Raw genomic sequence first — 15,415 nt, 5'->3', positions numbered from 1 at the left:
TATCACTTCATTAAAATAATCAATAGATCTGTGCCTTAGTTTCCTCATCTGTAAAATTAATTACTTTCACAAAGAATTATAAATATGCTATAGAAATAGTATGAAATCATTATTATTATTATCAGCCCTGACTATTGGGGTTCTACCTAGTATGTAGACATGAAAGGCAACATGGAGAAATAGATAGAGAACTGGCCTTGTAATCAGAAAAATCAAGATTCAGGTCCTTGCCTCTGACAAATACTGGCTATCCAACTTGTCAGAAATCATTTTACCTCTCAGAGCCTGGATAAATATCTAAAAGTCATGGCAGTTAAGTAGCACAGTAGATAGAGCACCAGGCTTGGAGCCAAGAGTTCAAGACTGGTTTCAGACACTTCCTCGCTGTGTGACAATGGGCAAGTCACTTAACCCGAATTGCCTTGCCCCTCACTCTTTAGCCTTAGAATTTATATTAAGACAGAGGCAAACGGTATTTTTTTAATTAAAATAAAATAAACAAGTAAAAGTTTAAGTTGCCAAGCTAATGGCGATCTGCATCGGTAGAACGATTCCAAGTAAAATCATTGCCCCCCCAACCCCCACCAAAAAAGCTAGATATTTTTATTTATAGGCAGCTTAATCTAACTAGGTTTTTTTTTTAATTCTGATTTTGATTGCATATTCTTTCCATCCTCTCCAAATATGCACAAAACCTACAATTACCTGCCCAAAGTAGGTTCTCAGTAACTTTCATTCGCATCTTTGTTCGCTATCAAAGCTGCTTTTTCCTCCTGAAATATCATAAATACCAATGTAGGAAAGATTAGGAACTTTCACATGAGGTAGAAGATAGGACCATGGAAGCAGCATCTTTATCCTATTCCCTCAAAGTGTGAGTAGAAAGTTTCCTTTCCTATGTGGTACCCAAAAGCACATTATTAAACCCTAAAAAGAAGAGTCAGAGAGAGAGAAAAGGCTTTTCTTTTCTTTTTTCTTTTTTTAAACCCTCATTTTCTATCTTAGTATCAGTACTAAGTAGTGGTTCCAAGGCAGGAATAGTAAAGGCAAAGCAATTGAGGTTAAGGGACTTGCCCAGGGTAAAAGAGCTAAGAAGTGTCTAAGTTCACATTTGAACCCAGGACCTCCTGTCTCCAGGCCTGGCTCTCTATCCACTGAGTCACCTCTCAAGATGATGAGCATTGATCTTTCAGTTTATGATTCTATTTTTAAATGCAACAAGAATATTTCAACAATTTGTTAATAAGATACCATTTTCATAATTATTTAGATTATCTCTCTTTTGCTTATTCTTTAGCTGCAATTAAGAATTATACATTAGACAAACTTGATTAAAATGTGCATCATTTAATAAGAGGTCTTTTACGTTTTCAGAATGTTTTCACTTAGGAGATACAACACGGAAATGAATCTCAGTCTCACTGATATTAATATAATTGCATTTATAATTTTATAAATATGGGATAATGCTATTGTAAACAAGTTATTGCCTAGGGCTTGGTTAAGCACCATTAGCTTCATTTGAATACTGAGTTAATTTTAACAATTATGCTTTTTTCCAGATTTAGTTAATCCTATCAATATAGTTTTCTCTTTATAGAATTTGTTAGCTTTTCTTGGGCTTTTGGGTGATTCCACTGTTTACTAATTTTACTTTCCAGATAAATATTTAGGTTGATGTAATTGTAACATTTTTATCACATAAATCCATTCACAAACTTTCAGTGTTGGAATGAATTTTACAGGTTATCTAGTTTAGGGGGTCTTAAGCTTTTTTGTGTGTCACAGATCCTTTCTGAATCATATTTTTGAATGTATAAAATAAAACATACAAGATTACAAAAGAAACCAATTAAATTGCAATGTAGTTGTCAATTTATTTTTAAAAAACCCACAATTTCATGTATCCCAGATTAAGGACCCTGAATTCTAGACCAACCAATACTTGAAATAGCACATGGGCTAAAGGGTCTTCCTACTTTTGCTTAAAGACCTCTTAAGGAGGCCTATTGTTCTCTCAGACTGATCTCTTAGAATTTTTTTCCTTGAATCTCTCAAAATAATACAATGTAAGATAGCTAATAGAGCATCTAGCTTTGGAGTCAGGAAACTGTTTTCAAATTCAGCCTCTGGGACATTTTGGTTGTATGATGATAATCACAATCACTCTGCCCTAGGTAGCTCTCCAAAGAGTTATGGAACATTTTCACCTATGCCCCCTCAAGGTGGAGGACTGTTTCCACTCCAGAATTTCCCCCATGGAGGCTGACCAAGAGATTATATATATATATATATATAGTACTTGAAAGTATAAAAAGTACCTTCTTCACAAATGTCTTAGAACTTGGATTTAAATTAAGGTCTTCCAACTCTGAAGACCATTGTACTTGCTCTACCTCTCTTAAGAGCATTGATTTTAGATGTCAAGGAAAGGAACTAAATGCCCATCTAGAGTGTTCTAGCTCTTCAAAACTCTATTGATTTCATCCTGCTAATCCTATTTCTCTTCTCTATGTTGTCCTTCCCAAAGACTGAGCACATGATGCACACAGAAAATAAATCCAAAAGCCCAAAACTCTAAAATTTTTCTAATGACTAGGATTCATTGCACAAACACAAAAACTCAGGCAAAAATAGAGAGGCAAGCATTCTAAATTTAATTGTATTATTCAGCAGATTAAGCATTTAGTATATATACATTTGATCTTAAATACTTTTCACAGGTAAAATATTCAGACATTAAAAAACAGTTCACCAGGCTGACATTTGGGGGTCTGGGTTCTAGTTTGAATTCTGCTTTCTAGTTTGCTGTGTGACCCTAAGCAGTTCACTATACTAACCCTGAGCCTTGATTTCCTAATGTATAGAATGAGAAGAGTTGAATTAAACAATCTCTAAGGTTCCCACAAGCTCTAAACTTCCATGATTCTATGACTTTAGTACTGACAAACAGACCTACCAGCATTAGTGCTGCAGAAAACTTTTCCTCCAATTTCTATGAGTGCAAATTGTAGTTTATAAGCTAAAGTCTCTAAATTTAGCCCAGAAAAGAAAATTTGGGTGGGAAAAAAGGTAGACAAATACATAGGGTTGGCACTAAATGACTGCTATAAAGAATTTGAAAAACTATCATTTGGGAGAAGACTTAGAATTGTTCTCCTTGGATCCAGAGTCACCAGTCAAAGTTGCAGATATACAGATTTAGATTCAATGTAAGCAAAACATTTTTAACAATTAGAGCTGTCCAAAAGTAGAATGAGCTATAAGAGGTAGTGAGCTCCATATCAGGAGAGGTGTTCAAGCAAAGACTGAATAGTGTAATGGGAATGTTAGAGCAAGGTAAGATAACCTTCGAAATTGATTCTAACTGAAATTCTTTGATTACTTCCTGTTTGAGTATTTTTTTAAAGCTTCTGGATACTCTGTTTTCATACATTCTAATTCCATTTCCAATGTCATTTGGGGACATAAGGGGAATGTATGAGGCCTGTGAGCTTAATGATATTTTCTAGTGTTTTCAATGCCCCACATGTTGAAAACATCAAAACCACTCGATAACACAAATGTGAATTCATAATGCTCTTCTAAGTGATCCAAGAAATGTCATTTTAGAAGGTAAAATCAATATATATTTTGGTTCATTAGCCAAGTACATAATGGCTATTTCTAGCATCTCCTCAGACCCTCTGTTTAACTAGTCTGTGTAGCAATGCTTGGCCTAAAGCATTTCTATTTTTAGCTCTAATGGAACAGTCTTAAATTGCTTATTTTCTGTTTACTAAAGTCATCCAATTTGTTACCATGGAAACTATGACAAGTGCCATAGCTAACTGTTTTATTAAGTGGATTGAAGATACAGCTGGAAAACTTGAAGGTGTAGCATGTCATTTTTAATACATATAGCACTTACCTTCCATAAATACCATATTCACATTTATAGAAAATAAGAAATTAGTTAGGAAGGAAGTACTCTAAATTTTGGATTTGAGAGGCTCTGGTATTTGGCTGTCTAAATTTCAATTGACAGCAATCTTCAACTTACACAGAGGCTGTGTTTCAAAAGTTCATTGCAAAACCAGTTATTTGTAATGCAGAACACATTCTCTCATTGAGACAAAATTAAAAATGAGGGCTAGATTTCTAGGTTAGCTCAAAAAATTCAGCTGTTAACGGAGGTGAAGCATAAAACTAGTAATATAATCCTGACTCGGTTTCTATTCTCCATAGCATACATGGTCCTAGCTAAAATGACAACTGTACCCTAGAAATACAAGGCAACTAGCAAGGAGTTTAAGAACATATCTGAAGGAAGCCATAAAAACTGGCATTTAAAAAGTATTTTAATACTTTCAAAGCCCTGCATTAAAACTATCTGTGACTACCTCCATAAAGCCAAAGCAAAATAGCTTTATTTGAAGGGCCTTGGTCATAGTCTGTCCCAGGATGTGAGCTGGAAGAAAAGAAAAGAAAGTAAAGTAAAGTATTGACCATTGACATTAGCTGGTTTGCTAATTCCTAGTGTCTCTCTAACTGCTGACAATGAGATTCTGTGATTGGAACGGGGTGTTCCTAGAAATAGGAGCAGTAGTTTCTTCATGTTGTGGATTTGGTCTTTTCCAGCCAAACATTGAAATAATCATACTTATCATTAATGTCCTCACATTGTTTTTGTACTCCTCTAACACCCCTTAGTGCCCCTCTCCCCAAGTTCTTAAGTATCCAAGTACTCAAGTTATCTTTAAAATTCTTACTCTGGTATTGCATATCTCTCTTTCTCCCCAAGTCAAAACTCCCATAAGCATATTATTTGTGCTAGGGTTAAAAGGAACATAATTTGTTTGAATTCATAATAATGTATGAATGATGGACAGCTCCATAACCCTCCTAGAGGCAATCTGCATTTTTAGACAGGGTATCTGTTAGCTCAACTGAATCTTTCATTGTCTGACTTTTTAGGCAATACAGGAAAATGAAAAAAAAACTTAAATCATCCCCCAGGGAAAGGCTTTTTGGGGTGAGCATGGCAATCATATGGACCTTGCCCAAAGATTCAGATTCCCTAAGGCATTAAGCTATTTCTCTCTTCCCATTTTTGACCCCCAAATGTCCTGTATCTTCTCTCTTTTTCTACAATGTCTACCATGAAAACAGTAATGGGGGGGGGGGTCTTCCAGCAGAGAGATCTGAGGTAGTGTTGAAGTGTCCTTTTGTATGTAAAAGATTAGCTTAAATTAAATCAGTACTAGGTATTGAGAATAAAAATATTGTTTTGTTTTCCCAATTAGATTGTTGTGTGAAATTTCTATCAGAAGGTTATCTTGTTGATTGAAGAGATCCAATTAGCATCTTTATTTTACATTAACAGTGAATGTAATCAACAAATTAATATAGTCCTCTAAATTAACAGAGGATTTCCACCACTACCTTCAGTTTATATAATATGATTTTAGCAGTCTACATTAGAGTCAGGAGAAAAATAATTGGGAAGGAATTGTGATAGGATATTAGAACTTTAGAATTCAATATTAATTTTCTACAGGTGAAGAAGTTGAGTGGGTTTGCCTTAGAGTAACAATATATGTTAAGTCCCTGCTTTGTCCCTTAGTAATTGTGTGAGCTCTCAGATCCATTTCATTTACAAAATGGGGGCGATAATACTTAAAGTTCAAAACAATGTGAGAATAAAACATTTAAACAGTTTATAATCTGTTAAAGTAACATATAAAGGTGAACTATGAATAATGATCACCATATTATTGTTCAATTTGATGCTAAAACCAAACATAATTATATAGATAAGAGTAGCAACCCCAGAATATCAGAGTTGGAAGAGACAACATTCCTTCTACATCAAAACCAACAAATAGTCATCCAGCCTTGGCTTGAAGATTCCTCTTCAGGGGGAGCTTATTACTTGCCAAGGTAGCCCATTTCAGTTTGAAATAACTCTGATTCTTAGAATGTCTTTCCTTAAAATTTTACCTTCAAAACATTCGATTTCACAAATGGCTTTATTATTTTCATGTTTAAAAAGGCATTTAAAAGCTTAGTATCCCATTACTTTGGGGGGAAAAGATAAGTTAGGTGGTGCATTAGAGTAAATAGAGCACTGGAACTAAGTTCAAATGTAGCCTCAGACACGTGTGTGCAAATCACATTAACCTCTTTTAGCCTCAGTTTCCTCATCTGTAAAATAATGCTAATAATTATAGGTACCTCCAAAGGTGGTCAGGAGGCTAAATTTGGTTGATATTTGTAAAGAGTTGCTCAAACTTTATAGCACCATATAAATGCTAGCTGTTATCATGGAGGGGGGAGGGGAATGAATTATTTGTAGTAAAAAAGAAACCAAGTGAAATTTGATATTCATTACCTACATGAAAGATTGGTTTATGTTTGTCTATACTGCATTGAAAAAATAATCCATGTGTTTATTTCAGATAAACATTTGTGCAGTGTCCTATAAATGAAATTCAGATTAAGGGGAAATTGCATGCAGCATACATATTTTTGATTTAGGGTAATCACATCTCAAAGAGAAATATCCATAGAGATTTCTTATGACTTCAAATTTTACATATTTAGAGGCTTACAACTTGTTTTTTTCTGCTCTTCAGGGTCAACCTTCATTTGTAATACTCACATAATTCCAGTGAAAAACCAAGAGGGAGTGGCTATGATGTTCATCATCAATTTCGAATATGTGACAGATGAGGAGAATGCTGCCTCCCCAGAAAGATTCAACCCAATATTACCAACAAAACCTGTAAATCGTAAGTGCAAGGGATAAAAAAAAAGCCTTGATGTTACCATTATTTCCCTGTCATTCTATTCTTTGTCATCTGTGGTAAAGCTTCAAATTGGGTTTGAATTTGTGAATGAACACAATTTCTTTTAAAACTTCTAGATCAATGATGGCAAATCTTTCAGAGATGGAGTGCTGGACCCTCCCCCCCAACCCCTATTCCTCCAACCCACTCCAGACCAAATGCCATGCCCCACCTTCCTTCCCCCAGAGACCATGTCCTGTGCTTCTCCTTCCCACTGAGTTTCAGGTGTTCCCTGCACCCTTACCCCTTACCCCACATAGGGGAGGAAGACTATACTCCCATTGGACTGCTAGGTAGAGGAGTGGGCAAAGTAAGGAATGTCCTCAGCAAGTATAGAGAGGGGGAGGGGATTGGCCTGTGCTCTGCTCCCCTCCAACTCTGCAGCCTGTGAACCACCCACCTCACATCTGTGCATTCCCTTTGGGCTGCTGTGTGTGTGTGTGTGTGTGTGTGTGTGTGTGTGTGTGTGTGTGAAAAATGTCACGAGCATGGTGTAGAGGGAGAAGGGAGCAGCTCCTCCAGAGTCCCTCTGCCTTTCTAGTAATGAAGTAGAAAGGGGAGGGGAGTGGGGAAGGAGCCCAAAGAGAGTGCTCTGTATGCCATCTTTGGCACCCACACCCAGTTTAACTGTTCTAGATCAAGGGTTCTTAAAGCGGGGGTCAGTAAGCTTAGATGAGGAAAAACAATACATCTTTATTTTCATAAACCTTTAATAGAATGTTAGCATTTTTAAGGAGTAAGAATTAAAGATGGCAAAAATAACTGATTCTAGAATTGTGGGACTCTTTATTTGTGTTTTGACTTTGGTTAATACAGACCACCATATATTTTATCTATTTATCTGCATGCTTGTATGTATGTATTATTCTATACAATGAATATTTCTTAAAAAACTGAATAACTACAAAATGATAGATTTATTGTCTATAGCACCCAAATACAGGTGCCAGTAATACTGGAGACATTTGGAAATACCGTGATCCTTTGTTTTGTCATTTAGTCAGTCAATATGCATTTATTAGGTGTTTTCTAAGGACCAAGGACTTTGCTAAGTCCCTGTACAATACAAATACAAGCATAAAGAAAGACACCATCTTGAAGAATTTTGGAATATAACTTAGAGAAGAAGACATAGTTTGTCTGGGTAATGTTCTTCAGAGGAGATTCTGGGAGGAGTCATTCAGTCTGAGCAAAAGACTTCACAAGAAAAACATACTGGCCTTCTTCTAAATAAAAGAGGTTTGTCAAAAAAATTCTATAGGTCAACCTAAAGAGGAATGTGTTTTCTGAAATGAACACAAAGATGCCACCAGAATCCTCGCAGAAGAAACTTCACTTGATGTTCACCTTCCCAATTCCCAATTAATAGGATTATAGGATTTAGGTTAGAAACATGTTTTAGAGATTGCCTAACCTGCCCAATGTCAAGCAGGTTGTAAGTGACAGGACTGACATTTGAACCCAAACTTGTGTCCAGATGTTGAATTCTTTGCTTAATTATGGCATTCCAACATTTGCATTTCAATATGCCAGGGAAAAAGAGGAAAGACGATGACCTAATATATGCCAATACCAAACTGAAATTGCACATATGAAAAGCAGTTCTGGTCCCAAAGACCTTCTTTTAAAATTAAATGTAAGTCATGAAATGAAACCTTCAATAGTTGGAAATATTCCTTTAGTCAGGTATTTACTTAGTTCTATGTAAGCAACAGTTTAATGGCCTATTAAAGCAATATTGGGCCATGTGCACTAATGTGCTTGGTTTCCAATATTTTGACTGTTTTTCATCTGAGCAATGCCACACTTGGGGGCTGATGTCTATCACATTCTCTAATTCATCATTCCTCCTTGTGACATTGTTTGGAAAATGGATTATTAAGTCACCAAGGTGGAATGTGCTGAAGCCCAAGTTTCCTCCTTTAACTCATGTGCTGTTTTCCCTTCCTAAACTGTAATATACTCCCCTGACAAATTCAGCCATTCCGGTGAGATTTCCCCAGAGGAAAGCCCTGGTAATGCCAGCTACTGGTTTGGCACAGCATGTGCTGTCAGAAAGAGAGGTTTTCTTCTTTTAAAATCCCCTTCTCCTCCCCCTGGAACAGTCTTCTTGCCCAGTCCATCAAGATTTGGAAAACCTCCTAGTTAGTAAAGTACTAATTTCAGACCTAGATGACATGGAAACTTGGAACCTCAACCTCTGAATGGAGCATAATCTACACAGCAGTCTCCCAGGATAGAAAGCATGCTTTCTGCGCATTTGTGTTATAATTAAAAAGTGCTAAAAATATAAAATCTTTTGCCTATGTGGTACAGATTCGATTAAGATTCCTTTCCTCAGCTTGTGAACAAAAGAGGTTTCCCTGTACTTCAGCTGTCATTCTGATCAAGGAAAAACATTTTGTAAAGGAAAAGCTGAGTGTGAGTACAAATGTGGAGATAACATTTTCCAGAGCATTATTTAAAGCCCTATTATTTACAACCAATGCATTGCCTTTGATTACATCGTTCAATCATAATATGTGGGCTTACATTTATTCAAAATTTCCCATGACTGCCCTGTCATTATGGAGAAATGGTGGATAGCTCTTCCTTTTTATCTTTATTTCATATCAAGTAGAAAAATAAAAGGGAGACAAATTATTTGGCCACCTCCAGTATGATCTTGTCTCCATGCTGTTTTGTCTATTTAGAACCTTACCACTGACAGTTTTTTTTTCTAATATAGTTTTATCTGTTTTGTTAATTTATTTATTTTTGTAATGTATCTTCATTTTCCAAATAGAATCATAGACTTATTGCTGGATGGGATCAGAGGTTTTATCTAGTCTAAACCCCTGGTTTTTCCACATCAGGAAACTGAAAACCAGGAACATTAAGTGACTTGTAGGAAGATTAAATCAGTACTTGCCAAATGTCAGATGGAGGATTTGATCTCAGGCCCTCTAATTCTAAAATCATTACTTTCTGCTGTGTTATAAATAGAAAAGATTTATTTTTGTTGTTAAATCTTTTTTAGTCATGTCCAGATCTCTGTTACAACATTTTAGGTTTTCTTAGCAGAGTTCCTGAAGTGATTTGCCATTTCCTTCAAGCTCATTTTACATGTTAGGAACTAAAGCAAACCAAGTCTAGTGACTTGCCTAGGATCATACTGCTAATAAGGGTGTCTGAGTCTGAATTTAAACTCATGAAGTTGAATCTTACAATCTCCAGGCCTGACCTGCTGTCCACTGCACAACCTAGATGTCCTATAAGACATTCATACTAACCAGCTATTTTAAATGATGAACCTACACAGGTAAACATATCTTCACTCAAATATTTGATGTTTCTTTACTGGCTTTTTTTACTGGACTTATTATTTCATGCCTATTTGGAAGTCTCAATGAGGAAATACAATATCTGGTTTTAGAGAGTTTCCTGGGGTACTCACTAAAAGGATAAGTAACTTTACACAATGTCGACCAGTATTGTGTCAGAATTTGAATTCAGGTCATCTTAATTCCAAGACTAGCTCCCTAACCACAATTGCCATACTGGTTTTCAACACAAATCCAAATATATGTTTTAATTATAAAATACCAGCAGCTCTCATATCTGCAGTATAACAGTAATAATATTTCATTTTTTGCTATGACGGAATGGTTTTGGAATTGGGAAATCTGGATTCCGATTTCAGCTCTGAACATGGATATATCACAGACTACAAGTTTCAACTTCTGCTTTGTCTCTAAAATAAGGGTGATAATCCTGGTTCAACCAACTCTTCATGAATTTATATATCAGAAAAATGTGCCATTTAGTAGTTAACTTGGAGGGAAGGAGGTGACTGTGACCCTTTATGAACTTCACTATGATGCTTTCAGAAAACAGAAATGCAAACTGCACTCCCTTCTCCCATTTCATAGAACTTGTAAGAGCTTATATTCCACAAACATAACTTTTGAAAACCCAGAGTTATGTCCTTTTCCCAAGGAAGCATTGATGTATAATTTTATTGAGAAAAATTAGATTTTAAAATCACAATATGATGGTGTAAGATAAGAAACAAAACTTCGCTTCATCAAATGCCCCCCAATATAACACCTTATCCATGCTATAGGTAGGATCCAAAGATAGTGTGGGTGAGCCAAAATCCTCTTGGTGTAGGAATCTCACACACCGCTCTAATAATTAGAAAGATTCAAATTAAAGCAAATCTGGGGATCTACCTCATACCCATCAAAGAAAGATTGGTGACGCAGTGGATATAGCTCTGGTCCTGAGTCCAGAAACCCAGGTTTCAAATCCAACCTCAGACACTTATTAGCTCTGTGACCCCAAACAAATCTCACAACAGTTGTTTGCTTCAGTTTCTTCAACAATCAAATGGTGATAATATTAGCACCTAATTTCCAAGGTTGTCATGAGAATCAAATGAATAAAATATTTGAAAAGCACTTTGCGAACATTAAAGAACTCTATGTATAAATACTGCCTAATATCATCAAACTGGCAAAGAAGACTTAAAAGAAAAATAAAGGACAAATGTTGGCAGGGCTGCAGGAAAACAGGAGACCTCAAAAATTGCTAAATTGCATATTTTTTGACCCAGTTATACCACTTCCACTACCAAGTCTCTATCTGAAAGAGATCAAAAGGAAAAGGAAAAGATCTATATGCACAAAAAATACGTATAGGCTTTTTGTTTTTAGTAGCAAAGAAATAGAAACTAATGGGATGTCCATCAATTAGGGGAGAGTTAAACAAGTTATAGTATTTGATTGGAATTGAAAACTATTGTACTACAAGAAATGATAAAGAGGATGACTTTAGAAAGACCTGGGATGACTTATATAAACATTGTAATGACAGATTATTATTCCAGAAGACGTATGATAAAGTATACTATCTACCTCCTAAGAGAAAAGTGCTAAACTCAGGTTGAGGACTAAGAAACAAATTTTTGAACATGGTCAATATAAGAATTTGTTTTGCTCAAATAAAAATATTCATTAAAAAGAGTTTTGTTTTCTTCTTTTCAATTAAGAGAATGGCATGGGAGGGAAGGAAAAAATTTTCAATTTAAAAAATAAAAGGGAAAATATAGTGTCTTTCCATCTGTATTTCTAATCACAAAGTTAATTGCTAATGTTAAGGAAGAGCTTCTGCCTTGATAATTTAAGAAATGTGGTTCTGAATCTCACAAATGGGTTTATGTATATCACTTATATAACACCTACTATATACCAGTTCTTTACAATACAAAGTTCTTTACAAATATTATCTCATTTGATCCTCACAACAACCCTGGAAAGTACGTATTATTTTTAGCTCTACTTCTTAGTTGAGGAAACTAAGTCAAACAGGTTGAGTAACTTCTCCAAACAAGTTTATAAATGTCTGAGGCTGGATTTAAATTAAGGTTCTTCTTCAAGCCATTCCTCAATTGACAAATGGTCAAATGATATGAATAGGCAGTTTTCAGGTGAAGAAATCAAAACTATCAATAATCACATGAAAAAAAGTTCTAAATCCCTTCTAATTAGAGAAATGAAAATCAAAACAACTCTGAGATACCACCTCATACCTAGCAGATTGTCTAATATGAAAGTAAAGGAAAATAATAAATGTTGGCGGGGATGTGGCAAAATTGGGACACTAATAAACTGCTGGTGTGTTGTGAATTGGTCCAACCATTCTGGAGGGCAATTTGAAATTAGGCCCAAAGAGCACTAAAAGAATGCCTGCCCTTTGATCCAGCAATACCATTGCTGAGTTTGTACCCCAAAGAGATAATAAGAAAAAATACATGTACAAAAAGATTCATAGCCACGCATTTTAGGGTGGCAAAAAAATAAAAAATGAGCCCGTTGATTGAGGAATGACTGAACAAATAGTGATGAAATACTACTGTGCAATAAGGAATAATAAACTGCTTGATTTCCATACAAGCTGGAAAGACCTCCATGAACTGATGCAGAGTGAAATGAGCAGAACCAGGAGAACATTGTACACAAAGACTGAAACATTGTAGGATGATCATATGTAATCAACTTTGCTACTGACAGCAATGCAAAGATCCAGGACAATCCCAAGGGACTTATGAGAAAGAATGCTATTTACATTGAGAGAAAGAACTGTGGGAGTAGAAACACAAAAGGAAAACATTTGATATTTCACTTTTTTATATGAGTATTGGATGTGGGGTTTTAGTTTTTAAAAGATTATTACAAAAATGATTTATATGTAAATAGGTATTACTATTGAGTGATAATACATGTATAACCCAGTTGGATTCTTACTGGTTCTGGGAGGTAGGAGGGGGAAAAGGAAGGGAAAGTACATGAATCATGTAACCAGGGAAAAATACTTAAATAAAAATGAAAATAAAATAAAATAAGGTTTTTCTGTGCTACTTCAATTTATAACTTTTTTCACAACAGAATTACATGAAGATTCCATTGAATGAACTAGTTAATAGGAGTATGGCATAGTGAATAAAGAGTTGACCTTAGAGTGAGGAAAATTTGGGTTCAAGCCCCACCTCTAGCACATAATAACTATATGACCTTGGGCAAGTCATTTCATTTTTTGGTGTTTGAGTTAGCTCTCTAAAACTACAAATTTCAGAAAAGATTCCAACCTGCAATGGTAGAGGAAGTACTTACGAGTGTTCCTCTAACAATGGAATCATAGATCTAGTCCCCATCACTTTTTACTCTAATTTTCTGTCCTAGTAACAACTCTAAGACAAAAAATCAAGGGCTAAGCAAACAAAGTTAAGTGACTTGCCCAGGGTCACACAGCTGGGAAGTGTCAAAACAGTTTTGAACCCAGGTTTTCCCTACTCTGGGCCTGGTGCCCTATCCACTGTACTGCCTAGTTGCCCTCTTCATCACTGTATCATCATTCAAATTGGCTTAGATTCTGTTTCATTATTTAATGGACTATCATGCAATCCAGTGATTGCTTGTTTCCTCTAAACCTGAAGAAATGGTTCATGGACAGGTTATCCAAACAATTTATGATGATCCTATCCAAAAACATTTTTAAATTTTCATGGTAAGCATTTATACCTTAGAAATTAAATATGAGCCCTTCTCCAGCCATTGGAGGTCAAAGAGACACACTTTGTGCTTCCCTGTCCCTTATTTTCATTTCATGCCTTCCTTCCTCTGACTTTGCCATTTGCACCTAGAGAAACAGGAGAAACAGGAGTAGCCAGGGAAATCGGGGAGCCTAAGGAAAACTAACATCATGAAAAACATTGTCCAGAAGCCATAGCACTATGAAAACAGGGTGACTTCAGGGGAAAAAAGTTCATCTAGCTAGGAGAGCTTCTGGTCCTTGAGCAAAGTCAATGACCAGATACCATAATGAAAAAAGAGCTCTTGACCTACTGAGATTGTTAATTTGAATGAATCCTGTTCATTTAGTGAACTCTAGGTAGTCGTCTTTTCCTCTTTTGATTTCTGTGTTCCTGAGACAAGATACAAAAAGTCTTTTGTTGCCTTCTCTGCTTTCCCCTATCAGTCCAAAAGTCTGAGATTTGTACTTCTTACCCCTTCCATTCATTCACACTATGTGTGTGTATGGTAGGGAGCCCAGTTCTTCTGCACCCAACAATAGAAAAGCTAGAAAATGACTAAAGAATAATGGCTCTGTACAGGTGTCGGGTCTAGTTTCCTTTTAATTTTTATTTTATGGACAATAAACTATGGGATCACAGTAGGCTAAGTTTCTGTATCATAAATGTATTGAGAATAGACCCAAGAAAGTGCTAGATATAGACAGTTAACATTTTGGGGGTTTGAGAAATATCTCATTCTATCCTAGAAATAAGGGGTTCTTAATCTGAAGTCCATGAATGGGGAGGTTGGTGTATACATATATATCCATATATGGGTATAGATGTAGATGTCTATACCTCTATATGTATTTATATATTCATATTTGTATTTATTTGCACATACATAACTGTATGTATATACATGTAAGTGTTTATGTCCTGGATTAAATGAAGTCTAAACGAAGCATGAGTTTGGACTCATGAGCCCAACACAAAGGAGGTTTGGCCTAAAGGTTTGCATGCTTAACGCCCTCTGAAGATGCTTAGGAAAGGATTGTCTTTCTAAAATGTCTCTTGGACTAATTGACAAGTCCTCAGTTGATAGCTCAAGTAAGGAGCTTCCTGATGTCCAGTTCAGATATTATACTCAACTAATTATCATATAATTACTACATAATTAACAGAGAGTGATATACTGGTCTCTTGTATGAATAAAAAAGGCAACTCGCAAGCCATGCAAACAAAGGACCCAATGTGGTCTAAGTCATACATTGCAGAACTCATACAGTATCATCAGACATTGGGCTTCCAGACTCTCTGTCTCTCTGTCTCTGTGTCTCTCTCATCTTTTCAAGCCAAAGGCAAATAATTCAAGCAGAGACATTGAACTAAACTAATGAATAAATATGAGGCAATGATTAAACACTGTATAACATGTAAACACTCTATTCTAGTTTCTAATGCCTACAGACATTTCCAAAAGCATAGTTTTTCCTTAAGCCATGCAGTAACCAGATATAAATTAAAATTT

At 35.7% G+C, this 15,415-nt stretch overlaps 1 protein-coding gene across 6 annotated transcripts in view; it reads left to right on the top strand.

Moving 5' to 3' along the window:
* The window catches only part of KCNH7 (potassium voltage-gated channel subfamily H member 7), a 629,307-nt gene that overhangs the window by 415,944 nt on the left and 197,948 nt on the right, over nt 1-15,415 (top strand). For all 6 annotated transcript variants that reach the window (XM_056793960.1, XM_056793959.1, XM_056793961.1 and 3 more), the window contains exon 3: nt 6,618-6,773. In XM_056793960.1, the coding sequence (XP_056649938.1) occupies nt 6,618-6,773 (156 nt within the window). The remainder of the gene's footprint in view (nt 1-6,617; nt 6,774-15,415) is intronic.

Source organism: Monodelphis domestica, chromosome 4 (assembly GCF_027887165.1).
Source record: "Monodelphis domestica isolate mMonDom1 chromosome 4, mMonDom1.pri, whole genome shotgun sequence".
NCBI lineage: Eukaryota > Metazoa > Chordata > Mammalia > Didelphimorphia > Didelphidae > Monodelphis > Monodelphis domestica.
This window is presented reverse-complemented; position numbering and strand designations above follow the sequence as displayed.